The 25854-nt window shown below is 37.8% G+C and overlaps 1 protein-coding gene across 3 annotated transcripts in view; it reads left to right on the top strand.

The window, feature by feature from the left end:
• Positions 1-25854, top strand: part of ap3b2.S (adaptor related protein complex 3 subunit beta 2 S homeolog) — a 146437-nt gene that overhangs the window by 83042 nt on the left and 37541 nt on the right. For 2 of the 3 annotated variants that reach the window (XM_018244452.2, XM_018244453.2), the window contains exons 20-22: positions 149-302; positions 10761-10836; positions 11400-11500. In XM_018244452.2, the coding sequence (XP_018099941.1) occupies positions 149-302; positions 10761-10836; positions 11400-11500 (331 nt within the window). Of the gene's footprint in view, positions 1-148; positions 303-8104; positions 8121-10760; positions 10837-11399; positions 11501-25854 lie in introns of those variants that run through there. The other variant, XR_005965106.1, reaches the window with a different exon arrangement.

Below are 25854 nucleotides of genomic sequence, written 5' to 3'. Positions count from 1 at the left end.
CGGTCAAACCAGAAAGCTAGAGACTTTGTTAAATCAGTTTGCTTAGGTGCAGAGAGGGCAATTTTTATTTTGGACTTTTTAAAAAAATAACTTTGAAGTGCTGCCTGTAGACTTACTTTCCTTTTTTTCTGTTTTTTTCCTTTTGCAGTGACTCTGAAGAGGAAAAGATGACGACTGGTACAAGAAGTGAGGATTCAATTGTATCTTCTGAAGATAGTTCAGAATCAGCATCTTCGGAATCGAGTTCTGAATCTGAAAAAGAAAGCGAACCAGAACCTTCCAAAAAAGTAGTGAACCGCAAGGTAAGAGCTTTGTCACTGAGGTTTAGGTAGACATGCTGTTTCAACATCTAGTTGCTGCCATATTTTATATACTGAACTTATTGCACCAGCCTAAAGTTTCAGCTTCTCAATAGCAGCAATGATCCAGGACTTCACACTTGTCACAGGGGGTCAACATCTTGGAAAGTGTCTGTGCCTCTTACATTCTCAGTGGGCTCTGAGCAGCTGTTGAGAAGCTGATGCTACAGGACTGATTATTAAATTCTGATGCTAATTGCACTGGTTTCTGTGCTGCCATGTAGTAATTATCTGTATTAATTACTAATCAGCCTTATATTGTGACATTTCTATTCTATGTGTACTGTATATTGTGAGTGGGTCCCTAAGCTCAGTAAGTGACAGCAGCACAGAGCATGTGCAGTGAATCAGCAGAAAAGAAGATGTGGAGCTACTGGGGCATCTTTGGAGACACAAATCTTTACTGCTAAAGGGTTGTCTTTGACTCTTTGACTATGCACCTTTATCCTCTGGTATATTTGCTTGGTCCAGACTGAGAATTAAAATAGGCCCTGCCATTTCAGGTACACAGAGGCCCAATCAGCCCAAACCGAGGCCCAAACAGCCCCCACCAGCCCACTAAAAAGTGACTTTCTATGGCACCTTATAGCAGCCCCTCTGGCATTTGCCAGAACCCACAGATTGCCAGTCCGGGCCTGTTGCTTGCAACGGATAAGGCCAAGCAAGTAACATCTTCCAGTTTGGCAGGCCAAAAAATAATGTGTTGCTTAATAAAATCAAACGTTCTAAGTAGCTTTACAATATTTATTTATTTATTTATTTATTGTACTCCATTTTATCCATATTTTTTAAAATGATTAGCTTTGTCCTCTTTAATAATAAAACAGGATTTTGTACTTGATCCCAGCTAAGATATAATTAATCCTTATTGGGAGCAAAAAGGTCCTGTGCCTGTATGGTCATTCTTAGTGCTGCTTGGCAGCAGTTACTGTTGCTCTTTTCATTTATACTTCATAGTACATGTAAATATCTGCTGAATTCTACCTTTTCCATGTGATATGAGCTCTTTTCCTTTAGTAAACATAGTCACCACTGGTATCCGGTACACATGATGATGATATTGTTCTTCTAATTTATATACCAAAGCTGCTGGGATTGTCTGCATCACTGTTGCATTGGATACAATGATGGAACCCTAAAGTTCAAACTAAAGAGATGCAAGAAAACATTGTTTGACAATGCAATTGCTTGCATCAACTCTGAAAGTTAATTTAAAACTTTAAGCATATCTCGTTTGGAATATTCCCTTTGTGGCCTTTCTCTGTCCAAATAGATGGATATATATATATAAGCCTAGATTATTTCCAGCTGAGCAAGCATACACTTTTGTGTTACTAAAAGTGTATATGCCAGACATTATTGTCCAGAAAATTTAGAAAACAGGACTTGGCGGTCGATGATACTATGTACATTTGTTCTAGACTTCATTGAAATGCTTTCCTTGTCTAAAAATTGGTTCACCGTCTTTATTGACATCCTAGTTAGAGCAGCTGCACGGGAATTGTGCTCATACTTCCATAGGTACACTATGTGCCCCTGTTTTCTTTGCTCTGTTCCCTCCTTATTGCATTAAATCATTTATCATTTTGTTCATTTTATTATTATTATTATTATTGTGATTAATAATAATTAATAATCCTTACAGACCAGTTCACCTCTTGGACAGACATTCAATATTTTGACCATCAGAACAATTTAATGATGTGTCCGGGTCGGAGAATATGACCCGTCACACCTTTTTTGACTTTAGGAAAAATCTCTGCATATCCATAAAGTAGCCAGACATGTGTAAATCAGTGTTTTATGGAAAAAGAAGAGCTTGCCAGAAGGAAGTGCTGAGAAGTGAGCAAAAGCTGTGGAGTGGTGTACATTTTTTTCTAGATAAATCAGTAGAATGGCATGTCATAAAGAAGAACTAAAGCTTAACAAAGAAGTACACTAGAAATATAACAGTTTTAATATTTTGAGGATCTACACTTGTCCAAGTTGACCAAAGCAAGGTTGTAATACCCTATTGTTCTGACCCCGGCCCACCATCCAATTCCATATCTAGCTTACCATAGGTCTTCGCTGTTCTTTGGTGAATCTGCCTCATGGTCTGCCCATTACATTGCTCCACCCCCTCATATTACCCCACCCCTTTTTTGTCACCCTCCCTTTGCATCATAGCCCACCCACCACAGCACCGTTTTTAAGCAGAAGATCTGTGCCTCTAAAGATATCCCAGTATCTCCACATCTTCTTTTTAAATTATTCTGAATTAATTATCAACTTTGTAGCATCAGATTTTATGGCACGTGAATCTCATTTTCTGCTTGATGATTTCTGATAACCCCCTAAGCTTAGCTTCTTTACAATTTACCAGGGCACACTGAGCATGTGCAGTGTCACTGACTTTCCACTTGTCACTTAAAAAAGATGGTGACCTCCTGTGGATGTTATAGGCCTGGATCTTAATTTTTTTTTTCCCTTTTATTTTTGGTCTTGATCTTTACTATTAAACATCTCTGTCGTTTTAACCATTTATACTATTTGAAGTTCTCATTTAAAGATTCAGATATCGCAGTTCACGGCAGCCATCTTCCAGGTCTTCTGTAATCTGAGACTGCGAATCGGCGCAGGCGCAATTGGAGTAATTTCCTGGTTTGCAACAACTGCACATGCACCAAAATGGATGGAAATCGCAGAATCGCCGAAAGAAGACACAAAGACCCAGAAGATGGCTGCCGTGAACTACCATCCCTGAATCTGCACCAAGGGGTAAGTAAAAAGTTAGGGAGGCAGCTAGGCTGGGGGAGGAGGGGTCTACATAGGGTTTTTTTAGTTAACGGTTGAATTCTCCTTTAAATTACTGGACACAAATACATTTCTAGTAAATGTATTATTGTCTGCAAATCTTAGATTTCCACTGCTCTTGCACGCACTCAAAAGAAAATAAAAATGGCATAAAACCTGAATCTATCTGTGAAATACAATTCAAGCATTTAATCGTGCTGAAAACAAAGCTAAAACTAGAAATGCATCTCTTTCATCACTGGCTTCATTGCTGTTGTGCTTATTATGAAATAATCTGACACAGGCTCCAGTTTTCGAGAAAATCTTTGTCATACCTTTCTTCAAAATGTGAATGCGATATTGATTTCAGTGAGCTCCACAGCCTCATCTTGTTTTCAACAAAACTAAGCTCATGTTCTAAAACTGTAAACACCATCTTAGAATTAAAAAGTGTTTCGGAGCCTCTAGGGAAGGTTCTGTACCTTGAAAAATTTCCATTTACTGTTCTGCAGGGAGAAAAAAACTGATTTGATTATGAATTTTGGTGACGATAAAATAAGTGATTTTCATTTTATTTATTTTTATTTTGCCAAGATGAAAAAAAAATGAAATAAAAAGTGAACTCTCATGACCGCACACTTTTTTTGTGCAATTAGAACTATAAAATATATCTTCTTAATGGCAGTGCAGGTATGGGATCTCTTATCTAGAAACCTCAGAATTACAGGACGGCTATCTCACATAGGGGTATATTTATCAAAGAGTGAAGTTAAAGATCACCACAATCCTCTAGATTGAAATTCCACCAATCTCCATTCATTTCTATGGGATTTTTAAAGGCGTATTTATCGAAGGGTGAAAGTTCACCATTTGATAAATACACCTTTAAAAATCCCATGGAAATGAATGGAGAGAGATGGTATTTCACTCTAGCAGACTGTGGCGGTCTCTAGCCGTCCTGTAATTCTGAGCTTTCTAGATAAGAGATCCCATACCTACATTGCCATTTAGAAGATATATTTTATAGTTCTTAATTTCAAAAAAAAGTGTGCGATCATGAGAGTTCACTTTTTACTTCATCTTTTTTTCTCATTAAAAGAAAAAAGTGACTTGTACTTGATCTGAACTAAGATGTAATTACTCCTTAATGGAGGCAAAGCAATCCCATTGTGTTTATCTAATGTTTTTTAGTATACTTAAAGTAGGGTGTTTCAAGTGTTGGCAAGATCCTTTATCTGTAAAACTCAAGGTTCAAAGCATTACCATTTAATTTGCTAGGAAAGCACAAAATTGGTCATAACTTAATGTAAATAAATAAGCTATAATTAAATACTTTTTCCTAAGCGTGGAACATTTTCAGATACTTTTAGACACACTTTTCTTTTTCTACACACAATTTCTTTACACTTTTTTTATACACACAATTGTTCCCCCCTTTTCAATGCAACACACAGGAATCATATTATTGCTCAAAAATGCAAAAGAAGCCATTGACAGTCCTGCCAACAGTGCCACCATTTTACCTTCTTTACAGTTGTTTTTCTTTTGGCACATATTTGATTCCCACATACATTTTCTGTTGCTTCCATTCACCCAAGGTTTCTTAAATCCATATCTTTCTCTACAGCATAACATTTTAATTTCCTCGTTGTAATTGCCTTGTATCATGGACAGCACCATCACGGGTTTCTTTTCTTTAAAATGCCTTTATTGAGACATGGGCTGTGACACAAACAATAGGCCGATTGTTTGGGTCAGAGCCCATGCCTCAATAAAGGCATTTTAAAGAAAACCGTGATGGTGCTGTCCATGATACAAAATTAGCTGTAACAAGTTGAAGGTGGAAACTGTTGGATGTGCACCAGAATGAAGCAATTTAGTGGGACACAAGTGCTGACTAAAGAACCTGTTGAACATGAATTGTGTTACATCACTTTCAGCTCTCATTACACTTTTGACACAACATGCACTTGTGCATTTTCTTGCACTTGATGCGAGTTCAAAAGGCAATAGAATACAAGGTTACATTTGAAATTCAGAAAATCGTTTAGTTGCATTCAAAAGCATTATATGTGGGTTACTATGCTCAGCCTGTCTTTGTAAGAGCCCTTATTATGGGTAGATGTATTTGAAATTTTTCTGTCACAAATTCAAATCAACTTCTTTTCCCAAGTTACTGTGAAGCAAGAGTCCATTTCACACAAAATATTGCCTTGCTTACTTAGTCCCTTGATTGCTATCTTAAGAAGTATAATGAGAAGTTGAGTAAGAACAGCCTAGCCAAGTAATTATTTCAGCAGTTTGGTTATGCTGTTCCAGAAAGTTTCAGCCTTAATCAAATGTCAAATGAGATGAGTTGGGAAGCCACACAAAACTGTATGTTAGTCCCATGTAGACTGCCAGTCTACAAGAGGCTCCTTTTTGCCTCCAAAAGAATGAAAATATAAGCACCTGATTTGAGGCCACTGGGAGCAGTATCATACGGGGTAGTGAGCTACATGTTGCCAACAAGCTGCTGATTGGCAGTCACTGAGAGTATGTCTTTACCATTGGGGCATATTTTTAGGAAATTAAGTTGAACCAGTGTTTCTTCATGAGCCAGCAAAATAGTTGACTTGTTTTGCCCCAAAGAAGTAATCTATTCGTATTCAGTTCTGGGGGGAATTAATGATTGCCCACTATGGTCTGTTTGAAATCACTATTGGATATTAGCTTGTATTTAGTTTTGCAGGTTTCCTATCTTACATTAATAACAGTCTTTTCTTAATGGATATACCTGACTCTCGTTCATCTTAAAAATCTGTCTATAAAATAGCCATGAGAATGGTTGCATTCTTCAAAAACTCTGACTCCCCACTGAAAAAAACCTGCGCAAAAACCTGCGTGTTGCAGATAGAAGTTGCGGAAGTGCGAATCTTCTCAATAGCGATATTTTGTCTTTTTTCTGGTCATGTCTACTTCCGATAACGCCACTTCCGGTTTACAATGACAGCACTTCCTGTTTTACTCCTTTTTTTCTGATCACTGCTACTTCCGATGATGTCACTTCCAGTTTACAAAGACAGCACTTCCTGATTCTTGATGGTCAGCGGGTCACAGGTCCGGGTTGCGGATAAGGTTCTTGCGGGTCGGGTAGTGTGACCAAGTGGGTAAGAATGTGGGTTGCGGGTCCGGTTTGCGATTTGCAGGTTGCGGGTATGGGTCCCGAAAAATTGACCTGCGCAGAACTCTACTGAAATGAGTCAGATTACAGCAATATTTCTAAATCCTTCCCAAACCTTACCTTAAATGCAGCTATGCCCTGCTTCATCTTATGCCAGTTCCCTCCCCAGTCATTGTACCCCTAGATAATTCCTCCATCATCCTAGCTACAGAATATCTCTTTAACTCCTTTCTGCACTTATTTCACCTACTCTTCCTCATCTTATTATTCAAGAGAGGTCTCATAGAAAGCATTTGAGTAGCTTCAGCATCTGACTGCTCTTAGCATATTTGCTTACAAATATAACTGGGAGTATCCTAAAGTGATAGTGCATGCTACAGTAGATGGTTATATATGAAGGCATTTGCCTTGTTTCAAGATGTAATTAGTGTAAAATTGCTCAAGATAACCTGAATTCCTTTAGGGATAACGGGGGCTGCATCTTTACATTAATTCATTTCATCTGACTTTATTTTCTTTGCTTTCTATTAGACTTTAAACTCTTGGGGGATATGGTCTTTTTATATATGCATTCTTTACTGAACTTGACCCCATATGTAATGTAAATATAGCTGCACTGTTGTATCTGTTCCTTGTTTATTATTTCAACACCACAATTCACATAAAATTTCTGTATTAAAACTTTCCCTCTAGCGCGTGCGCTCTCTCTCTCTCTCTCTCTCTCTCTCTCTCTCTCTCTCTCTCTCTCTCTCTCTCTCTCTCTCTCTCCAAATTACAGAAAGAGCCGTTATCCGGAAAAGCCCAGGCCCAGAGCATTCTGGATAACAGGTCCCATACCTGTACCACCATTTTACCATGGTTCAGATAAAATCTTAATATTTATTGATGTTATTGTACAAAATGCAGTAATACCAAGGAGAATAAATTGGCTCTCCATAAGTACTATAACCACTTATACTCAACCACCAGGTCTAGAATGGGATGGTGAATGGACGACTGGACCCCTTTAACCTTTTTATTACAGCACCCCTCACATTTATGTGTTCTTTAATGTCATAAGACGCAAGTTTTGATTTTTAATCAGCTCGTGGGGATGGTTTGATACTGTATTTGGTTGCCTTTCAAATACTTCAAACCAGTGCAGCACAGTTGTGCTTTCGAGAAGTTTTCCTGTTCTCCTCTAAAGTTTTTTAGTGAAGAACTTCATAGCTTCTATCCTTTTCTTTTGTTCTATAATTTTTAAATGCTAGATGGTTGCTGTTTTAAGCGTCCCCTTTTAATGAGTACCATGGAAAAGAAAATGTAGGCATTTGCTTGACAGTGAACAAGAGATGAATGAATATATTATTAATGGTAAGTTGAGCCCCCCCCCATCATTATTTACATATTTGTAAAGTATAGGGCATTAGAAAAAGGGGAGGTCAAAGCCTTGAAACTGCCCTTTCCACCCTACCCAGCCATTTAGTTAAGTTGTTAAAGGCCATTTGACTTAGAGAATCTTTCAAATATACTGTTGAAACCTACTGGGATATTTTTGTTACATGCTCGCTACACTATGTATACTTTTATAGTTTTTGAAGTGTCGATATAGGCGACAGTGTTGAACAATGAAATGGAAGTTAATGCTAACTGTACAACAAACTAGTTATAAATCTAAATATGAGCTCAGAAGGTCCTGACAAAAATGGGTTAGGATGGGCCTTGACCAGCTGCCATGGCTGTGAAAATATCCTGAAATATACAAAGTTCCCTGTCTTACAATTTTCTTCCCTCTTTTATTGTTTGCTAACACTGTGGTGTGTTGCAGCTACATCCCCAAGGAGGTAAGTTGTCATGATTAATTCTAAATGGAATCTCCCATCAGCAGAATAACATTGTCTAATATATATGTTGTCATTTTATTTGTTGACTTCTAATTGGGTGTATGCTTTTAGGCCCTATAATCATTTTTCTCTAAACGATTCATCCAGTTTTAAGTTGGGCCACAGGAATGGCAGCAGTGGGTCAGGTAAAGGGGTGTTGAGAACATAGTTTAATTAACAGCTGTTATTTCTACTATATAGATTGGAGATTTAGATGGCAAAATGCTGGTGGTAACTCAAGTAGTGTGTGGCACAGCATTGGCCAAAACAGCTACAGTATGTATACAACAAGGACTTATATGAAATCTGTTATTAAACCATAACATATATCACTAACACATTCCATAAACTTATACAAATGTGACATATTTTTTTACATTAAAGCATAGCAGCTTAAAGAAACAGTTCAGTGTAAAAAGAAAAACTGGGTAAATAGATAGGATGTGCAAAATAAAACATGTTTTTAATATAGTTATTTAGCCAAACATGTAATGTATAAATGTTGGCGTGACTGGATGTCTAACAGAACAGAACAATACTTCCTGCTTTTCAGCTCTCTAACTCTGAGTTAGTCAACGACTTGAAGGGGGGCCACATGGGACATAGCTATTCAGTGAGTTTGCAATTGATCTTTAGCATTCAGCTACAAACAGTTATGACCCATGCGCCCCCCCTCGAGTAACTAATTGGTTACTGCCAGGTAACCAATTAGTGGAAATCAAGGAAGCTGCAAAGCAAAGTAGTGTTCTGGCTATTATGTTAGACATCCAGTCGATCCAGCCTTTATACATTACATTTTTGGCTATTTAACTATATTGATAACATTTTTTATTTTGCAAGCATATCTATTTACCCAGTTTTTATTTTCATACTGAACAATTCCTTTAAGAGAACCATAGGACCTGCCTTTTGCATATTCTTCCCATATTTGCATTGCTTTTCTCCAGGTATTCTAGTTTCCATATTTGACCATTGATCGTATAATAGGGACATTAGATCGTATGCTCCACTGCGACAGGGTCTTGTGTGAATAATGTATAATCTTGATAAAGTGCTGGAGAATAAATAACATATAGCTGTATATAAATAAATAAAGTATAATAATAAACAATTTTAGAGGTACAGGTATGCAACCCCTTATCCAGAAACCCATTGTCCAAAAAGCTCTGAATTATGGGAAGGCCATCGCTCATAGTGTCCATTTTAAGCAAATAATTCTTAAAGATTATTTCCTTTCTGTTTTTAATAAATAAATAAAGCTCTACCTTGTACTTGGATGCCAACTAAGCTGCATGAATCCATAATGGTGGCAACTCAATCCTGTTAGGTTTATTTCATATTTAAGTGTTTTTTTTAGCAGACTTACCCCCATATGTAATAAGGCACTACGTTTGCCCAGGAGCAGTAACCCATTGCAACCAATAAGATTGCTTGTATTTTTTTTATATATTGTTTTTAAACAAGTGACCGGTAAATGCTATCTGTTTGCTATGGGTTATTGTTACTGGGCAAAATGAGCGCCTTTTAATACATAACCCCATTAAAGTATGGTGATTCAGATTACAGAAAGATTCCTCATCCGGGATAAAACTCAAGGACATAAGCATCCCAGATAATAGATCCTATACTTTTGCACTGAATGATCTAATCCTGGTTAGTTTAGAATTTTTCAACAGAAGGTTAACCCGAAAACAAGTGACAGCTGGTTTAGTATTTGCAATGTTTTCATGGTGTATGTTATGCTTTAATAATGCACAATTAATTGTTGCACATTTATTTTAATATTCCACATCCCCCCCTTGGAGTGGGGCCCTTACCTTCATTTCTTCCCGGTGCCCCTTGTTTCTGACTGTAGCACTGATATAAAAAAAACCACGGCTGCCCTTGATGTACTGTTTCTGTTGCAAGCCGATTCTTTCTGGTTAACAGCTCGGAAGCTTGTCTGCCATTAGAAATGTACAGAAACAAATTGGCTGTGTTTTGCCTGATCACCTTTTAAGAGCGAACACAGTGCTATCAGAGGGTTATCAGCCAGAACATGTGATTTGTGAATGATGCATTTTACATAAATATTTTGGAAGATAAAATACAATTTGTAGAGTAAACTGCAATTCATGTGCCTTTCCTGTGCAAGAGTATGGCTCACACGACTGTATGAAATTCTCATTTTACACACTTTGCAGTCAGAGAGCATGAATTATGCATTGGGTGAGAGAAATCCTCAATCTCCCGCTTCATCTCCTATATGCTTTTATCCAGCTTCTGTCTCTATTAACATGATGAATTGGAAATGGGATATTCCGCATGCAATGTACCTAGAATTTTTTGTTGTTGTTGTTTAGAACAAGCTTCTTTCTACTCTTCAGCAGAATCATGTTTGTAGATATCTAAAGGAGCCCTATTTAAAGGGGTTTTTAAAATTGCTTTTGTTATGGTCAAGCCCTAGTTATCTGTTTGTTTTAAAAGTAGAGCGTTGATGCCCCACAACATAAGGCAACCTCTCAGTTAGTTAGGAACTACAACCCTCATATAATATATAACACAGAATTATATGATAATAATATAATACTTTATTTCTGTGTTCATTTTTTTTTCCACTAGAAAACTGAAAGCAAATCGGCAAAACAGAAAGAAATCCCTAGAAAAAATGAAGTGTCTCTGCTCGACCTAGATGATTGTAAGTACAATGACTGCTTGTGTTTTGAGGCCTCAGTGTTGCTTTGTGAGACACATCGCGGCACAAATAGATGTAATTATCCTATTCCAATTTCACAACTCTATCCACCTCAGAGAACTTCTGATAGCTTTTTAATTATCCCCCTGCAATCAAATGTTCAGCCAAGCTCAGTATTGTCTTCTGAACGTCAGTGGATGCAGTGTAGCCACAATCATGGCAACAATATGATTTGTATGTGTAAAGAGGCAGCTTTTAATTCCTTATATTGTAAAACAGGAGCTGTAAAGCAGCTCCTGAACTCATGTGTATGCAGATGGTTTTTATATCAATTATACTTGTACATTAAAGATAAAACATACCCTATTTATTGGGCTTATATTAGTTCATGCCTGCAAGGGCAATGGCACAAACTGGTAGATTTCAAGTGTTTTGTCCATGCAGCGATAAGTACCTCCATGAGGGGCACTGGATAAATGCGCTATCCTATTATTTGGCATTCAAATGCAAATGCAAGTAAACAGAAATAACTATAATATTATTTCTCTCATTCTTTCTCTTTCTAGTTAATGTGCCAGCAGCTGTTGCAAAACCCAGCATACTCTCTCCCAGTTTACTGTCTGATTTACAAGGCTTGTCCCTCTCCTCCTCATCTCCTGTAATAAATGTAAGTACATTTACATTTTCTTTAAAAAGAAAAAAAAGTATTCTCTGTAGATGAGTCTTGAAGAACTACTATTTGTTCATTTTGTATGATTTGCATTTTCATTTAAATATTAATTGCTAAATATAGGATGGAAATTGGCCCGGAGTTCCTTGGTCTGCAGCTCCAATGGGGATATAAGTGGGTCGGTCTGCTGTCAGTGAGAAAGTAACAGGCAGAACAAAGGGCGAATGGGAATGTTAATAAATCATGTGAGCAGAGGTGACAAAGTGGAAAAATATAGGCAGGAGATTGGATAAGGGTGGGTAAAAGGAAAATAAGGAGAAACAAGAGGCACCCAGATGGTGCCAAGAGTCAAACTTAAGAGAGAAGGAGCTGGTGTATAGGCTGGAGGGTCCTGGTTTGTGTGTGTGGGTGATAAATTGAAATAAGCTGTACAGACAATAAGCTATATGGACAGGTAGGAGGGTATATGTGAAGCATGAGGGGTGGGATATTAAAGTAAATAAAGCAGTGCGTTAAATAGGTTAGTGGCAGGAGGAGTGAACAAGTACAGAGCATTTGGAAGAGTGGAGAAAGTATATAGTGGAAGAAACCAGTGGCAAAGAAAGTTTGTGCAAGGTGCAGTGTACTTCATTAAAAAAAAACAATGGTTTTTTAAGTTAATGTGTTTTAATTTGTTCTTAATGAACAGTATCCACAGGGGCAGCCATTCAAAGCTGAAAAGGGGGAAAAGGCACAGGATACACAGCAGATAACAGTTACGCCCTGTAGTATACAATGGGATTCTACATAGCTTAATCTGTTATCTACTATTTGTCTTGTGCTGGAATGGTTTCTCTTGTGGTTACACAGCAGCTTGTTTATATAAACCTAAATAGTCTTTCTAAAGCAAACACCCCAGTTTTACCAGTGCAGGGCAACACTACATTATTTATTTAAATCTCTTTCATTTCTTGATGTTACTGTTTCTTTAATGAAGAGTGTATTTTAATGACAATGGTGTATATGCTAATAATAGTGTGATACCAGAGAGATATTTGTCCCAGCTGAGCTCCCAAGCTTGCTATGGTTGGTAGCCACTCTAACCTTTCCCAGTCCAGGGGCAGCCTGTATATATTTACAGATTCTAAACATACAGTATTAGTCTGGTTTTGTCAGGTTTACGCCTTTCTTCTGACTGGAAAGGTCTGTCCAATATCTGTTCAAATAACGTAGGTTTGGTTGAGAAACAGTGGAATAGCTCCCACATTAACTGGCTGGTGAGTGAGTGTGAGCAACGACTGTGAAATCGGAAATAATATTCCAAATTTATCCTCCCCCCTCCAAACTTTTTCCTTCAATGAGAGAGAAAATTAACTATAGGGCACATGCTGAACTAAAACCAAGAAATTAATTTATTACCAAGTGAAAGAGAGCTTGGAGTAAGAATAGATGAGTATATGACCCTAATATCACAGGAATGTAGCAGCCACTTATCTTAGAATATGTGCGACAGTCTATTATTCAAATCATTCAGCGCTGTAATTGCATACAGCTCCTATACAGCCTATTAATAAAGTCTATTCTCTAAACTCTTGGCTCTTGCACATTATTGAAAGTATACCTTATTCCTTCTATTTCATTCTTCTGATCCCTAAATGAACATTACTAATATGATATAGCTTGGCAATTTTCTTCTTTTTTTTCCCCCCAGTTATCTTGTGACCTTTGCTTCAAAAGGGTATCTATATTGTTTCTGAAAAAAAAAATGAATTCCACACCCTGGTGGGAGTCCAAAGGGTTAACAGTAAAGCAGCAAAGGCAAAAATGTGTTTTGATGCTCATTTTCCTTAATCAAATCAGCCTTTTTTAAAGCTATAGAAATGTCAGAGTGCGCTTTTCATGCGTGTGTTGCTAAATCAAGTTAGCTTATTATAGAGGTATATTGGATTGGATCTGTGAACAGCTCTCAATTGCAAGATAATCCTGCAAATGGAATTCAGCCATTCTGATTTGTAACTGCCTATAGGGATGCATGTGCTTCGCCTTTTGCTGCCTCACAAAGAACTGTATGTTTATGTATGTATATTTATCAAGGAAATGAAGTCTATTTGAAGGCTATCCTTCAAATAAATGTCTCACAAGTTAGAATAAACTTCCTACAGTAAATATTTACATCCTGCATGCAGATAATAGAACTTCCATACCCATCAAGTGAGATAAATCAAAATGCCAGGCTTCATATGGGTTTATTATTGTCCTTCTATATATTATATAGTGGGGAGTTTCTCACTAATGTTCAACTTGTTTCATTACCGTAGATAAAGTGGCTTTTGCTGTTTTGTGGGCTGTCAATCAATACAGGCATGGGATCCATTAGGGCATGGACAAACATTTGGTTTTCGGCGTGGAAACTCAGGTCGGTTTTCAAAAAAGCCGGCCGTTGAGTAAATACGCTAACCTAGTGTTCCATTGCCTAGTGTATTTACGTGGCTAGCAGCTTTTTTTTAAAGGAGAAGGAAAGCTACGGAGGCATTTTATTGCCAATAGATTAGCTGCAATAATGCAAGCTAGAATGCTATATTTATTCTGTAGAATGTTTTACCATAGCTGAGTAAAAAACTCTAGAAACTCTCTGTTTGTTTAGGATAGGAGCTGCAGTATTAACGTGGTGTGACATCACTTCCTGCCTGAGTCTCTCCCTGCTCTGGGCTCAGATTACAGTAGAGAAGGGAGGGGGGGGGGGAAGAGGAGCAAACTGAGCATGCTCTTGCCCAGGGCAATGAGGTTTAAGCTGAAGGCAGGAAGTCTGATACAGACGTCCATGTGTACACAATAGAAGGAAAGAAATGCAGTGTTTCTTTTGACTGGGGACTCAGAGCAGCACTACTTTGGGGGTTTACTGGTATATTTAGATGGACCTTTCTGATAAGGCTTACTTAGTTTTTACCTTTCCTTCTCCTTTAAAACTCCAATATCCCTGTAGCAGTACCTGTGGGGGTAGGGAGATAGTGGTAATGGGCAGATCAATTGGCTTTAGATGCCAATCAACAGATGTGTGTTTTGCATAGCAAGTACTAGGCACCTGCATTAGATTGGGAACTTGTAAAATAATTGTATGGGGTGAGAAAGCGCAAAGCACAGCCTAATAACGTCAGCAAGTGGAAAATAAACTATTGTAGCCTAAATATTATCAAAGATGTAAGAGGCAAACAGGGTGGAGAAAGGCCTTCTGGGTGCTTGGAGTCCTTGAAGGTCTTCTTAGCAATTTAGCACCTGCTTTGCCCAGACTGTCTAAAGAACTGCTTCAAATTGATTATTAAAGAGAAAAATCCAACTGAGGGCTTTAAAGGAGAAGGAAAGCTACGGAGGCATTTTATTGCCAATAGATTAGCTGCAATAGTGCAAGCTAGAATGCTATATTTATTCTGTAGAATGTTTTACCATAGCTGAGTAAAAAGCTCTAGAAACTCTCTGTTTGTTTAGGATAGCAGCTGCAATATTAACATGGTGTGACATCACTTCCTGCCTGAGTCTCTCCCTGCCTCCCTGCTCTGGGCTCAGATTACAGTAGAGAAGGGGGGGGGAGCAAACTGAGCATGCTCTTGCCCAGGGCAATGAGGTTTAAGCTGAAGGCAGGAAGTCTGATACAGAAGCCCATGTGTACACAATAGAAGGAAAGAAATGCAGTGTTTCTTTTGACAGGGGACTCAGAGCAGCACTTCTTTGGGGGTTTACTGGTATATTTAGATGGACCTTTCTGATAAGGCTTACTTAGTTTTTACCTTTCCTTCTCCTTTAAAACTGAGCCAGGTGGTAATACCGCATGTGTGTTCATGCCCTTTTCCGGAAACCCGTTATCCAGAAAACTCCCATAGACTCCATTATAATAAAATAATCCAGATTCTTAAAAAATGATTTCCTTTTTCTCTGTAATAATAAAACATTACATTGTACTTGATCCAAACTAAGATATAATTAATCCTTATTGGAAGCAAAAGCAGCTTATTGGGTTTATTTAATGTTTACCTGATTTTCTAGTAGACTTAAGGTATGAAGATCCAAATTACGGGAAGATCTATTATCCAGAAAACCCCGGGTCCCGACCATTCTGGATAACAGATCCCATTCACGTACAAGCCATTCTTAAGATGCTATGCATAGGCCATTGGTATGTAGTCTTGGTCCAAGACTAGAAACAAAGGTCTTCATTCAGGTCTTCATGGTTATGGTGATTCTAGTAGAAGTAAATCTAGAGCAACTGGACGTGCTGAGTAATCTTTGAAGCTGTTTCACTACTCATCCGAGCAGCTTCTTCAGTTGAAACGTCTTCAGTTATTGCTCAACTTGTCCAGTTGCACTAGATTTACTTCTACTAGATAAACTATGTATTATACCTGTGAATTTGTGCCTCATTTGGACACATTCCCATTCCATGATGATAGGAGAAGACAACACTTCTACACCCCATGCTTGACATTGGTACTTGCATAAATGATTGTGTCTTCAAAGCAAATACAGAAGGAGTTTTCCCCTATGTGATATAGGCTACACAAACCCAATGAGTCATAATGCCCGCATCTCGGCTGTAGCACTAAGAAATGGAGGAGAAACCATGGAGATGTGATATAGTTAGTGCAATTGTTTAAAGAGAAATAAATCAGGAGAAAGTCGCCGGTTTATTTAATGCAAATCACAAATTGAAACCAGACAAATAAAAAGGTCTTCATTGCATACAATTGAATACAGAGTAGATTTTATTTTGTGATTATGCATTACGGACTTTTGCCACACAGACTGATCAAATGGCTGTATTGTAGACATACAAGAAAGGACACCTAAGTACAACACAGTGTGAGCCTTCTGTTGTGTTTCAACTCTTCCAGCCAATATTAGATACAAAACAAATCTTGTTCATAGGGAGCTGTAGCCCTCACATTTTCCTCAAACAATCAGACATGACATGGGACATATTCATTGACCCTGTGCATTTTCATCCACTTCGTTCACTGAGAGCAAGCAGTCTCGGGCAGCCGTAAGGCTCATTTCAGCTTTAACAATGATAATTAAAGGTTAATTCACCGAGTCAGACTTAACGAGGAAAATACAAATGATAGGCAAGCAGCTGCCATAATAATACAAGTTTAGAGCAATATAATTATGCAATGAATTGGGCAAACAACAAAAAAAAAAAACACTAATATTACAGCTACATTTTTCCATGGCTAATTGTGGCACAGAGAAGACTGCTTGCAATGGTGTCCAGCCATCGGCATTCATCAGTGTCACAATGAACGCACACTCACCAGCTTCCTTACTGCTGCTATTTGTTTATTGCTAACAAGGATGGATTTCGTAAGCCACAAGTGTATGTTATGACCCTGTATGCCAAATAAAAGGGGGTACTTTGGAATATAAGGAATGCTTAGTATTAAAGGTATTGCTTATTAAACCAAGCAGAATTTAGCCACTTGAAGTACAATTTAGCTCAAACATATGAACCCTATCTTCCACTTGCACTTGTCCACACCTGCATTTTATTTATTTTTTAACCTTATTGACCTACTACCTCTGACTCACGGGCCCCCCATGAAACTAGTAATATCATCCATGTGAAGGGAGAGGTGGAAAGAAAGACAGACAAGATTATTTTCTTACCTGTGACCCTTCCTGTATGTGCATTTATCTACAAACAACCCCAGTACGTACCTACATTTTTTTGCAGTTGCAGTGCCTTTATTCTAAAGCAAGTATCATAGCAGCTCTCACATTGGCAGGCTTACTAAATAATGGGACTGTAGAAAACTCAGCTTAAAGGGCTGTACAGGTTGCATTCGATTTTAATGTATTTTGAGGGGAGACCTTAAAATAAAATAAATAAGGCTTTGTGTGCAGAACTGGCTACAGCAAAATTAATTATGCAAGTAAGGGTTCTGCCAGCTTTTCATTGGGGGGTATTTCCTGTTCCAGAGAAAATTACTTTGGAACCTCTTCCTGCTGGTAGTCCTAGTGATCTGAAATAGCAATCCCATTATTAAGAAACCTAAAAGCACAGGGTGATCCTGAGGGCACGTAGCCATGGGCATGACATTTGTCACATGTAAAAATAGGCATGTTTATTGCATTAAGGGTGCAGCTAGTATGTAACAACGAACAGCATATTGTTTGTCATGCAGCTATATTTATGTTTGGGTCATGCTTTGGGTACCTGCAATATTAGTTAATTCAGAAATAGTCTCAAATGCAGGTAAAAGAGGAACTTTAAAATCACCGCAAGCAGAGTAAATGGCTGCATCACCATAGACTTTATATTAGGCCTGTAGTTGAACTACAGGCCTTTGTCTGCTTTCCGTTAGCAAGTCTGAACATTTACACAAAGGACATTTTTAATTACAGTCACCGTCCAGCTGTTTCATAGGCATTTTATTTCTCTTTTGGGGGCATGTACAAGCTCTGATGCACCAAACTGCAGAAAACAACACATATTGCTTATGGGTGTAGCCAAAATAACTCATTTCATGAGACCTACTGGTGAGTACGGCTACAGATCTCATGAGATATGGAGCATGCCGTGTGACCGGATTTTCATGTTCTGCAATGCTTATTCCTTTTAAATGTCGGGTAAGCAGAGATACTGTAATTCTGACCTTTAGAGATGTGTGGAAACAATGAACCATGTAAAACAGCTCTTTTCTCACCCAAGGTCACCACATCTTAGTTATGCTACCCACAGAATCAGATCCACTATAGTAGCTGAAAATGCTCATTGAATAATGACTACATATACTAGTAACAACATTCCTACTAAATAAGATCGTTCTAGCCAAAATGTTATTAGTCCTGGACTTTATTTTAAAGGGAATGACACCATTACATGAAAATGCCTAGTATGGATTTATACGTAATACACACGCAGACTGCTTACAAATTCAAATACAATTTCTGTTGTACATAGCTATTTGAAACATAATATAATTTTAACTAATTTGAGTTTTCTTCCATGTGCTGCAGCATCTTTCCACCTAAAAGCCATGGCCTTCTCTGAAGTGGAGTAAAACATTGTAACCTATGAAAATTATCAGTTTTTCCAGCATTCTATAAAAATTTTGATTCTGAACCCTTACCCACATTCATTTTATCAGCTGAATTACTGGTTATCTTGTGGTCGGGACAAAATATATTTGAATAATTTTTTGCACGGGAGAAAATTTTTAAACATTTGAATTATTTGATTAAAATGGATTCTATGGGAGACGGCCTTCCTGGATAACAGGTTTGCAGATAACGAATCTCATAACTGTTTGTCCTCTGCTTAAGACAGGGAGTAATAAATAAGCCCATGTAATCTCCATTTGCAGATTTCCAATGTTATGCTACAGATACCCCAGCAGAGTCTTCAACGTAGGCCTTAATGTTTTACATAGTACTGGTATGTCATAATTAAAAAAATATTAAATATCAATTGGTTGAGACAGCAGAAGATTTTCAGTGGATTTCTGTATGTTCCTGTATGTCTGGAACTGATGAGAGAAAATTGTAGATAATTCAGTTTTTTACATTTATATGTGCAAGAACTGTAGCTGTTGTCATGGAGACATTTTGGTGGATTAATTTAGTGTAAACTGGAATTTATTTGGGGGGGGGAAATAAATAGGCAGTGGTTTTTATGTATGACTGAGGCCTTTAAACACAAACAGACAGATTTGTGGATATTCAAATCAAGAAAGTCTTGTGTTTTATCAGTAAATAATTCTACCAGCATGATCCTTTTAAACATTATTTTGACATTAGAAGTACCAAGCACTAGCATTTAGACCCTCTTTGGTGTGGGCAGTTGATAACTTTTCATTCATAATTAGTTCATAGAGAATCGAGAGACATTTCAGGGAAATTGAACTGTCAGTGGGTAGAAACAAGCGTTTGACCTCATCACATTGAGTGGGGCCCATCATAATTTGTTCATTTGGTCCCCATCAGCCCAGCCTCATCTCTCATACGGCACCTCGCTGACCTTCCCTCTCCAATTCCGCTCAGTTCAGCTTTAATTATGACTCAGCAGACCCGAAGAAATATTGCCGCCTGCTCTCAAAAACCCTGAACTGCCACTCACCAAAAGATTGTTTCTTTGCAGGTAATGAATGCCCAGAGGAAGTGGTGCTGTGTGTCCCATACAAGTGCCGCTGCCTCTTTGGAGATTTTTCTCTTCTCTCAAGTATGTCACTAGCAGAGAGTGAAATGTTCATATCAAGGGTTCCCTGGGAAAGGAATAATTCAGGCTTCCTTGGTGTGATGTGTGTGTGAGCCTTCTGATTAAGAAATCAAAACAATAGGCTGTTCCACTGAAGGGCAAGGCGAGACTGAGACATTCATTATTTCTATAAGCTTTGGCTTTTTATTGTCAGCGTGAAGGCCGCATTTTTTTTTGTGGGCAAGTGCAGAGTTATATCTCTGTTCCTTTTGATAAGGATCTCTTTTCTCATGGGTCATTATTTTTTCCTCTTTGTTTTGGTTTGTTCTAACATGCCTTTCTCCATCATATCACATGTAATTGGCTACTTGTAATCAACATAAAACACTGAGGTTGCTGTGTAAACCATACCATTGTTTGTTTATGCTTGAATGTAGGCTATCCTATTTACTTAATTTGAATTTTATAGTGCTGTTTGGGTCTAAGAATCATATGTTTGTATACATGTGCGTGTGTGTTCGTTTATGTTTGAGATCATTAAGAAAGGTCTCAAGTTGGACCATGAAGTTGTATACATTACATATAATAAAAAAATAGCTTAAAGGGACTTGTGATTGCTATTCTATATGGATATGTTCTCCCCTATGAAGAAAAACTACTACTCTACTGCACTCTAGCCTAGAGCATTCTTCTGCTTCTCAGATCCAGTGCCTCTGCAATGACTACATTGTACAGCCAAGATTCAGCCTTGAAGCCTATCCCTTATAAACTTTTCCAAGAGTTCTTTCTAAAAGCTGATGTGTAGGGGAAAGTCAGAACAAACCTTTTGGGTTGGCTTTGCCAGGTAGACATGTTGGGTCATCTTCTGGCCATGTTAGCCCACTATGGTTGCAGCAATCAGCTGTCTGGAAAACCGGGATTACTGCTTGTATTTAAACTGCAGTAAAACTTGATTTTACCGAGATTTTGTGTTTTCCCAGAATTTATGCTGTTCCATACAGCAAAGCCATGCATGTGATCCCAGTGGTAGCCAATAAAAGGGCAGCCAAGTTTGGGAGTTTTAACCTTGAAAGCAGCAAGTAAATTGAAGGTAAAACTTAGTCCCTGTGTAAAATGTATAATGAAGCAATATAATTCTCAATGAATCAGATGAAAGTTGAGTGTAGGACTGGCCAGACCAGGGATGACTTTGACGTAGTTGGCCAGCTTAAAATACTGCAATATTTAGACAAACAATCCCTGTTTTTTTTAAAGGGTAAGGAATTTTTAGTAGCTGTATGCACAAAATGTCTTCGTGTCTCATCAAATATATTGATAATGGGTTGAGTGCAGAGGACTTTTGTATATATTTGTATTAATTTTGTGGTCAAGGCCTCATTGCACCCCCCAATTAATGGTTCAAAAATTAGTAGTGAGCACAACTTTCCCTTGTTTGTCCATACAGTAAAGCACCATCTTTCTTCCCCCCAGATTTTATGTTTCCTGATTTTAAACGCAGCCACCTCGGAAATGTAAAAACAGGGGTTGTACTGTATAATGTAGTAGGTTGTGAGCATGGACAACTTACTGTATAATAGAACAGAGGCTGTGTTACAGCTCCAGTTTTGGAAATATTTGCAAATACCTTCCATGACTTAATGTTGTGTATAGTAATTATTGAAACTTTTTCTTATTGCACAGAGTTTATTCTTTTCTTTGTTTCGATGGGTTTTTCTTGTTGTCACGGAACTTGAAATGGCAAAGACTATGTAACTTGGATTTCATATATATTTTGCCAGAGCAGGACGACAAAGACTGGCAGAATCGGTGATTTATTCTTGACATACTAAAGGGTAAACATTTCTATGGTTTATATTTCTATGGTTTGTATGGTGGAGAAACCACAATGCAGTTAAGAAAGATGAGAGAAACATTCGCTAAAGCAGATTAAAAAAGCTACAGTACTGAAGTAATTTTAATATTAATTTTTGTTATTATTTATTATATATATTTCTTATTTCACAGTCCATGGTATAACACTTATGGAATATATGTAAAACATTTAAAATAGTTAAAAAGGAGATTGGTGCCTGTATTCCTTTAAGTCCTAAACCAGTGTCTTGGGCAGGGTATCCTTGTGAATGTGAGCCTGTCAGCAGGATTTTCAGGTCATTTGACATAAAGAATACAGGTGCAGTAGCTTACAGTGAAGGTGACTGCTAGTTTCATCAATCACCAAGCCTTTCCTTAAGTTGATACATAATGAACCCCTTTAATCAGCTTTCGAGTTCCTGTGTCAGTAACTTTAGAGACACAGCAAATCTTGGACTTTTGTAAAGGTTGATAAAAAATATTGTTGGTTATTTACCTAGAATCAAAAGGAACATTTTTATAAAAGCCTGTGTTTCCACCCATAATATCATTTTTCAAACTCATTGCAGAGGTTGATATGTGATGCTGCTTGCCATCATAGCTTTGACTCTAAACAATCAATAGATTGTCAGGCATTGCTTGAGTCTCAATGTATCATACATACCTCAGATTGGGAGAATAAACATTCATTTTACAAAATGACTTCCAAGGGGGTCAGGACAGCCATTGTATTTATTTTGAAAGCAGTGCTAAGCATTTGATTTTGCAGATAAGATGGCAATGGACAGTTCAGCATCTGTGAAATTTGTAGGAACCAAGAACAAAATGTTTTTGATAGAGTCATTTTATTGTATTAAGGTGCATGGATAAGACACATCTACGGAAATGACACTTATTTCTCTTGTTTGTTGCACTTTGATGTATTATATTCTATCCTGCAGTAGAGAACAGAGTCAGAGGAGCGGCACTGAGGTAGCTTTGTGCCTCAGTAGGCAGGATAGCCGCTGTATCTGAGGACCGAGGCAAAGGTAGTTCACTCTTGATGTTTTTCAGTGGATCTACATGTTTCTCTGCACTTAGAAAGAAATACACCATGTTGACTGCACGCTTCTGTAACGTCATGGCCCTTCGGGCCAAATCCTTTCCTGCTTTTTTTCTCTTTCTGTGAAATAATGGCCTTGATAAAAGCCCTAAAGGCTTATGATTTACTAATATATTATAGCTACACTATATGGTCAAATGTATCTGACAGCTACCTGTCCAATATCTCATTCCCAAATGGAGGTCATTAATATGAAGTTTGCCCTACCTTTGTTGTTAGAAGCTGCTACTCTTCAGGAAGTCTTTTCAGTAGCTTTAAGAAAAAATGTTGTTGGTATTTGCTTCCGTTCAGCTACAAGAACAATAGTCAGTTTGGGTACCAATGCTGGGGATCAGGTCTGGCTTCATGTTAGCATTCCTAGTCATCCTATATGTGTTTTGTTGCATTGTAGCCACACGTTGGGCAGGCCAGTCATGTTCTTCTCCATTGTATTCATGCTTCACTTCGTGCAGGGGGACCATTATTGTGCTGAAACAGATAATAGTCTTTCCCAAAATGTTGCCACACCATGAGCATGATATTGTCAATAATGTCATTATACGCTGCAGCCTTAAGGTTTGCTTTTGATGGGACTTGGGGCTCTACCTCTAGCCATGGCAAATAGCTCTGGTCCATCTTCAACTTTACTGTCTTCCATATGTATTCAGGCAGGCTAAAGCTGGCCATAGGCGCAAAGATCTAATCGTACGAATCAAGGATTCGTATGATTTTCGGACCGTGTGTGGAGAGTCCCATCATTTTTCGTCCAGCAGAGATCGTCGTTTGGTCGATCGAACAGGTTAAAAGATTTCTGTCGGCTGCCGATAATATCTCTGCGTGTATTGCCGATCCTACGATTTTCAGAGGGAAACTGTCACCAGCTTTTGACGGACATAACTTTCGTACGATTGCTGTCAGGGGCAGAACATTGGCTGATCTGTTCTTTTACTACTTTATTTGATCGGAATGGCAGGTCGGGAGATGGGGAAGTCCGATCGTACGTTGATTCATACGATTGGATCTTTGCGTCTGTGGCCAGCTTAATTGTCTTGGCATCTGCCAAACCCAGAGTTTTTGGTCACACTAGAAATGCTATTTATCACCCCAGAGGCCACATTTCCACTTTTTCAAAAAGTCTAGTGAGAGTACCCTTTAAACTACTCCAGTTGACACTTGGCATTGTGCACGGTGATGTTAGGTTTGTTTGCCTCTAAACACTATGATTCCTACTAATAGTTCTGTTGACATTGCTAATGCTGACAGTTAGTAATGTGGCAGTGAGTGTTCCAACTAAGGACATTTTAGATGGATTATCTAGACACTTTTGGTGATATAGTATATCTTTGTAGCGTCCAGGAGAACAAAGTAAAGCTTGGGAAAAGAAACAAGCTTTGCTTGTAGGCAGTCAAATGATAGTTGATGGAACAATGGTTAATGAGAAATGGAAAGATAGATCAGGGATCTGATCATGACTATGATACAGGGCACAGAGGATCTATATTTTAGGACCCAGCATCAGAAGGAGCCCATTGGCTTGTGGCGGATTCAAATACTTCTTTTAAGACTATAAGCATCTTTAGTTATCCTGTGTATAAATGCATTTGAATAGTTTTTATATCAGAAATTAATGGAATCAGTTTTCTTGATTCTATTTTAGATGAAAAAAAGCCAACTGAATTTCTTGCTTATAAGCTTGTACTGGAATATGAGCTTTGATAAATTGCAGAAAATAGAAGAATAACTAGATAAATATCAAGTTAAAAGTTTGAAGCTACATAAATGTTTTACATGCAGGACGCCTCTTGTTTTTCGGTTTCCAGCTTTCATCTGAAACGGCTGTTTATTTAGGATTTTTTTTTTTTTTTCTCTCTTTTTTTTTTATTTTTTACAAACTGTAATTTATAGCTTTCCGTTCTAGAAAGTTTTCATGATTTTAATCTTAATAACCTTAAAAAAGCAGACATGCTATGTCATAAAATAACTATTAGTGACTAGTTTGTATCCTATAAATCTAACTTGAGTTGATAACATGGTCCATTACCAGCTAACTGCACAGAGTATTTTTCATTTTACACTCTTCAGTTACTTTTTAGTGAAGTGTTAAAAAATATGAAGCTTTTCTCCTCTTTAAAATTGCACGCTGTCTGTCTGTTATTAGGGAGATAACAGCTCTTATAAATGTTTCAGTAAGTGCGAAGTAGACAGTTATGTGCCCTCTCATTCCACGCTTATTTGCTTACTGTAATAAACTGATAAAATATGTGTGCATTGCCGCTGTGTATCTACAGGCATCAGGAATCACATAGATTTCCTTTAGAAACAATGTTGTGTCTGCAGAATTGAATGGTTATTTTTGTAAACCATGCTAAGGTTTGTATTATATTTAACAAATATATTGGGTAAATTAGGCCCACGCTTCATAGACACTCATGCTTATGCTGCTAGCAGATCCATCTGTCTAAATATTACTGATATATATGTTTGATTGGTCTGAATGCCAGAGTTTCAGGGCACATGGCAGAGATGGAGAGCCTGTTGACCCCCAGCCCCTGTTAGACCGCAACTCCCACCATAATGGGTTCCCATAAAAAAAAGATCTCAAGCTGGTGATTTTTAGATTGTCCGTTTCCTTTTTTGTGTAATATCTATTATTCAGATTTTGAACACAATTGCGGCTCATTCATCATCTCTAAGCAAATATGGTTCTAGTCAGTAACTCATGACAACCAATGCTGTTGGCACTTTCCAGGTGTGAATTTGCCTAGTGTGTTGATAAATGAAACCATATTGGAAAAAGGATCTTAATTTAAGTAGCTCTTGTTAGATCACAGCTTCCTACATTTTTGACAGCACCTTCAAGGTAAGCTTGCCACTTACATAATTTAATATCCTCATTATGCTTCTAGTAAAGCCATCTGTCTAACTATTAGAGATATATGATATATGTTGACTTATTATGTTGGCAGGAATTTTAGGGTATGTGGTAGAGATGGTCAACCTGTGGACCCCCAGCTCACTACATTAAGGATTCCCAAAAGGAAGCGCTTGAGCTGGTAATTAGTATATCGTCCGCAAACATTTTATTTGCCTTTTTTGTGTACTTACTATTTATTGGTTTGGTAAATGAAGTACAACAGCAAATATATGTATTTTTTTGTAAAATTCAAAAAGGTTATAGTTTTCATGGTAGTATTACACTTAGAGGTACGTTTATTGAAAGGTCGAATTTCAAATTCATGTTAGTTTTTAAAAACT

Source organism: Xenopus laevis, chromosome 1S (assembly GCF_017654675.1).
Source record: "Xenopus laevis strain J_2021 chromosome 1S, Xenopus_laevis_v10.1, whole genome shotgun sequence".
Classification (NCBI taxonomy): domain Eukaryota; kingdom Metazoa; phylum Chordata; class Amphibia; order Anura; family Pipidae; genus Xenopus; species Xenopus laevis.
This window is presented reverse-complemented; position numbering and strand designations above follow the sequence as displayed.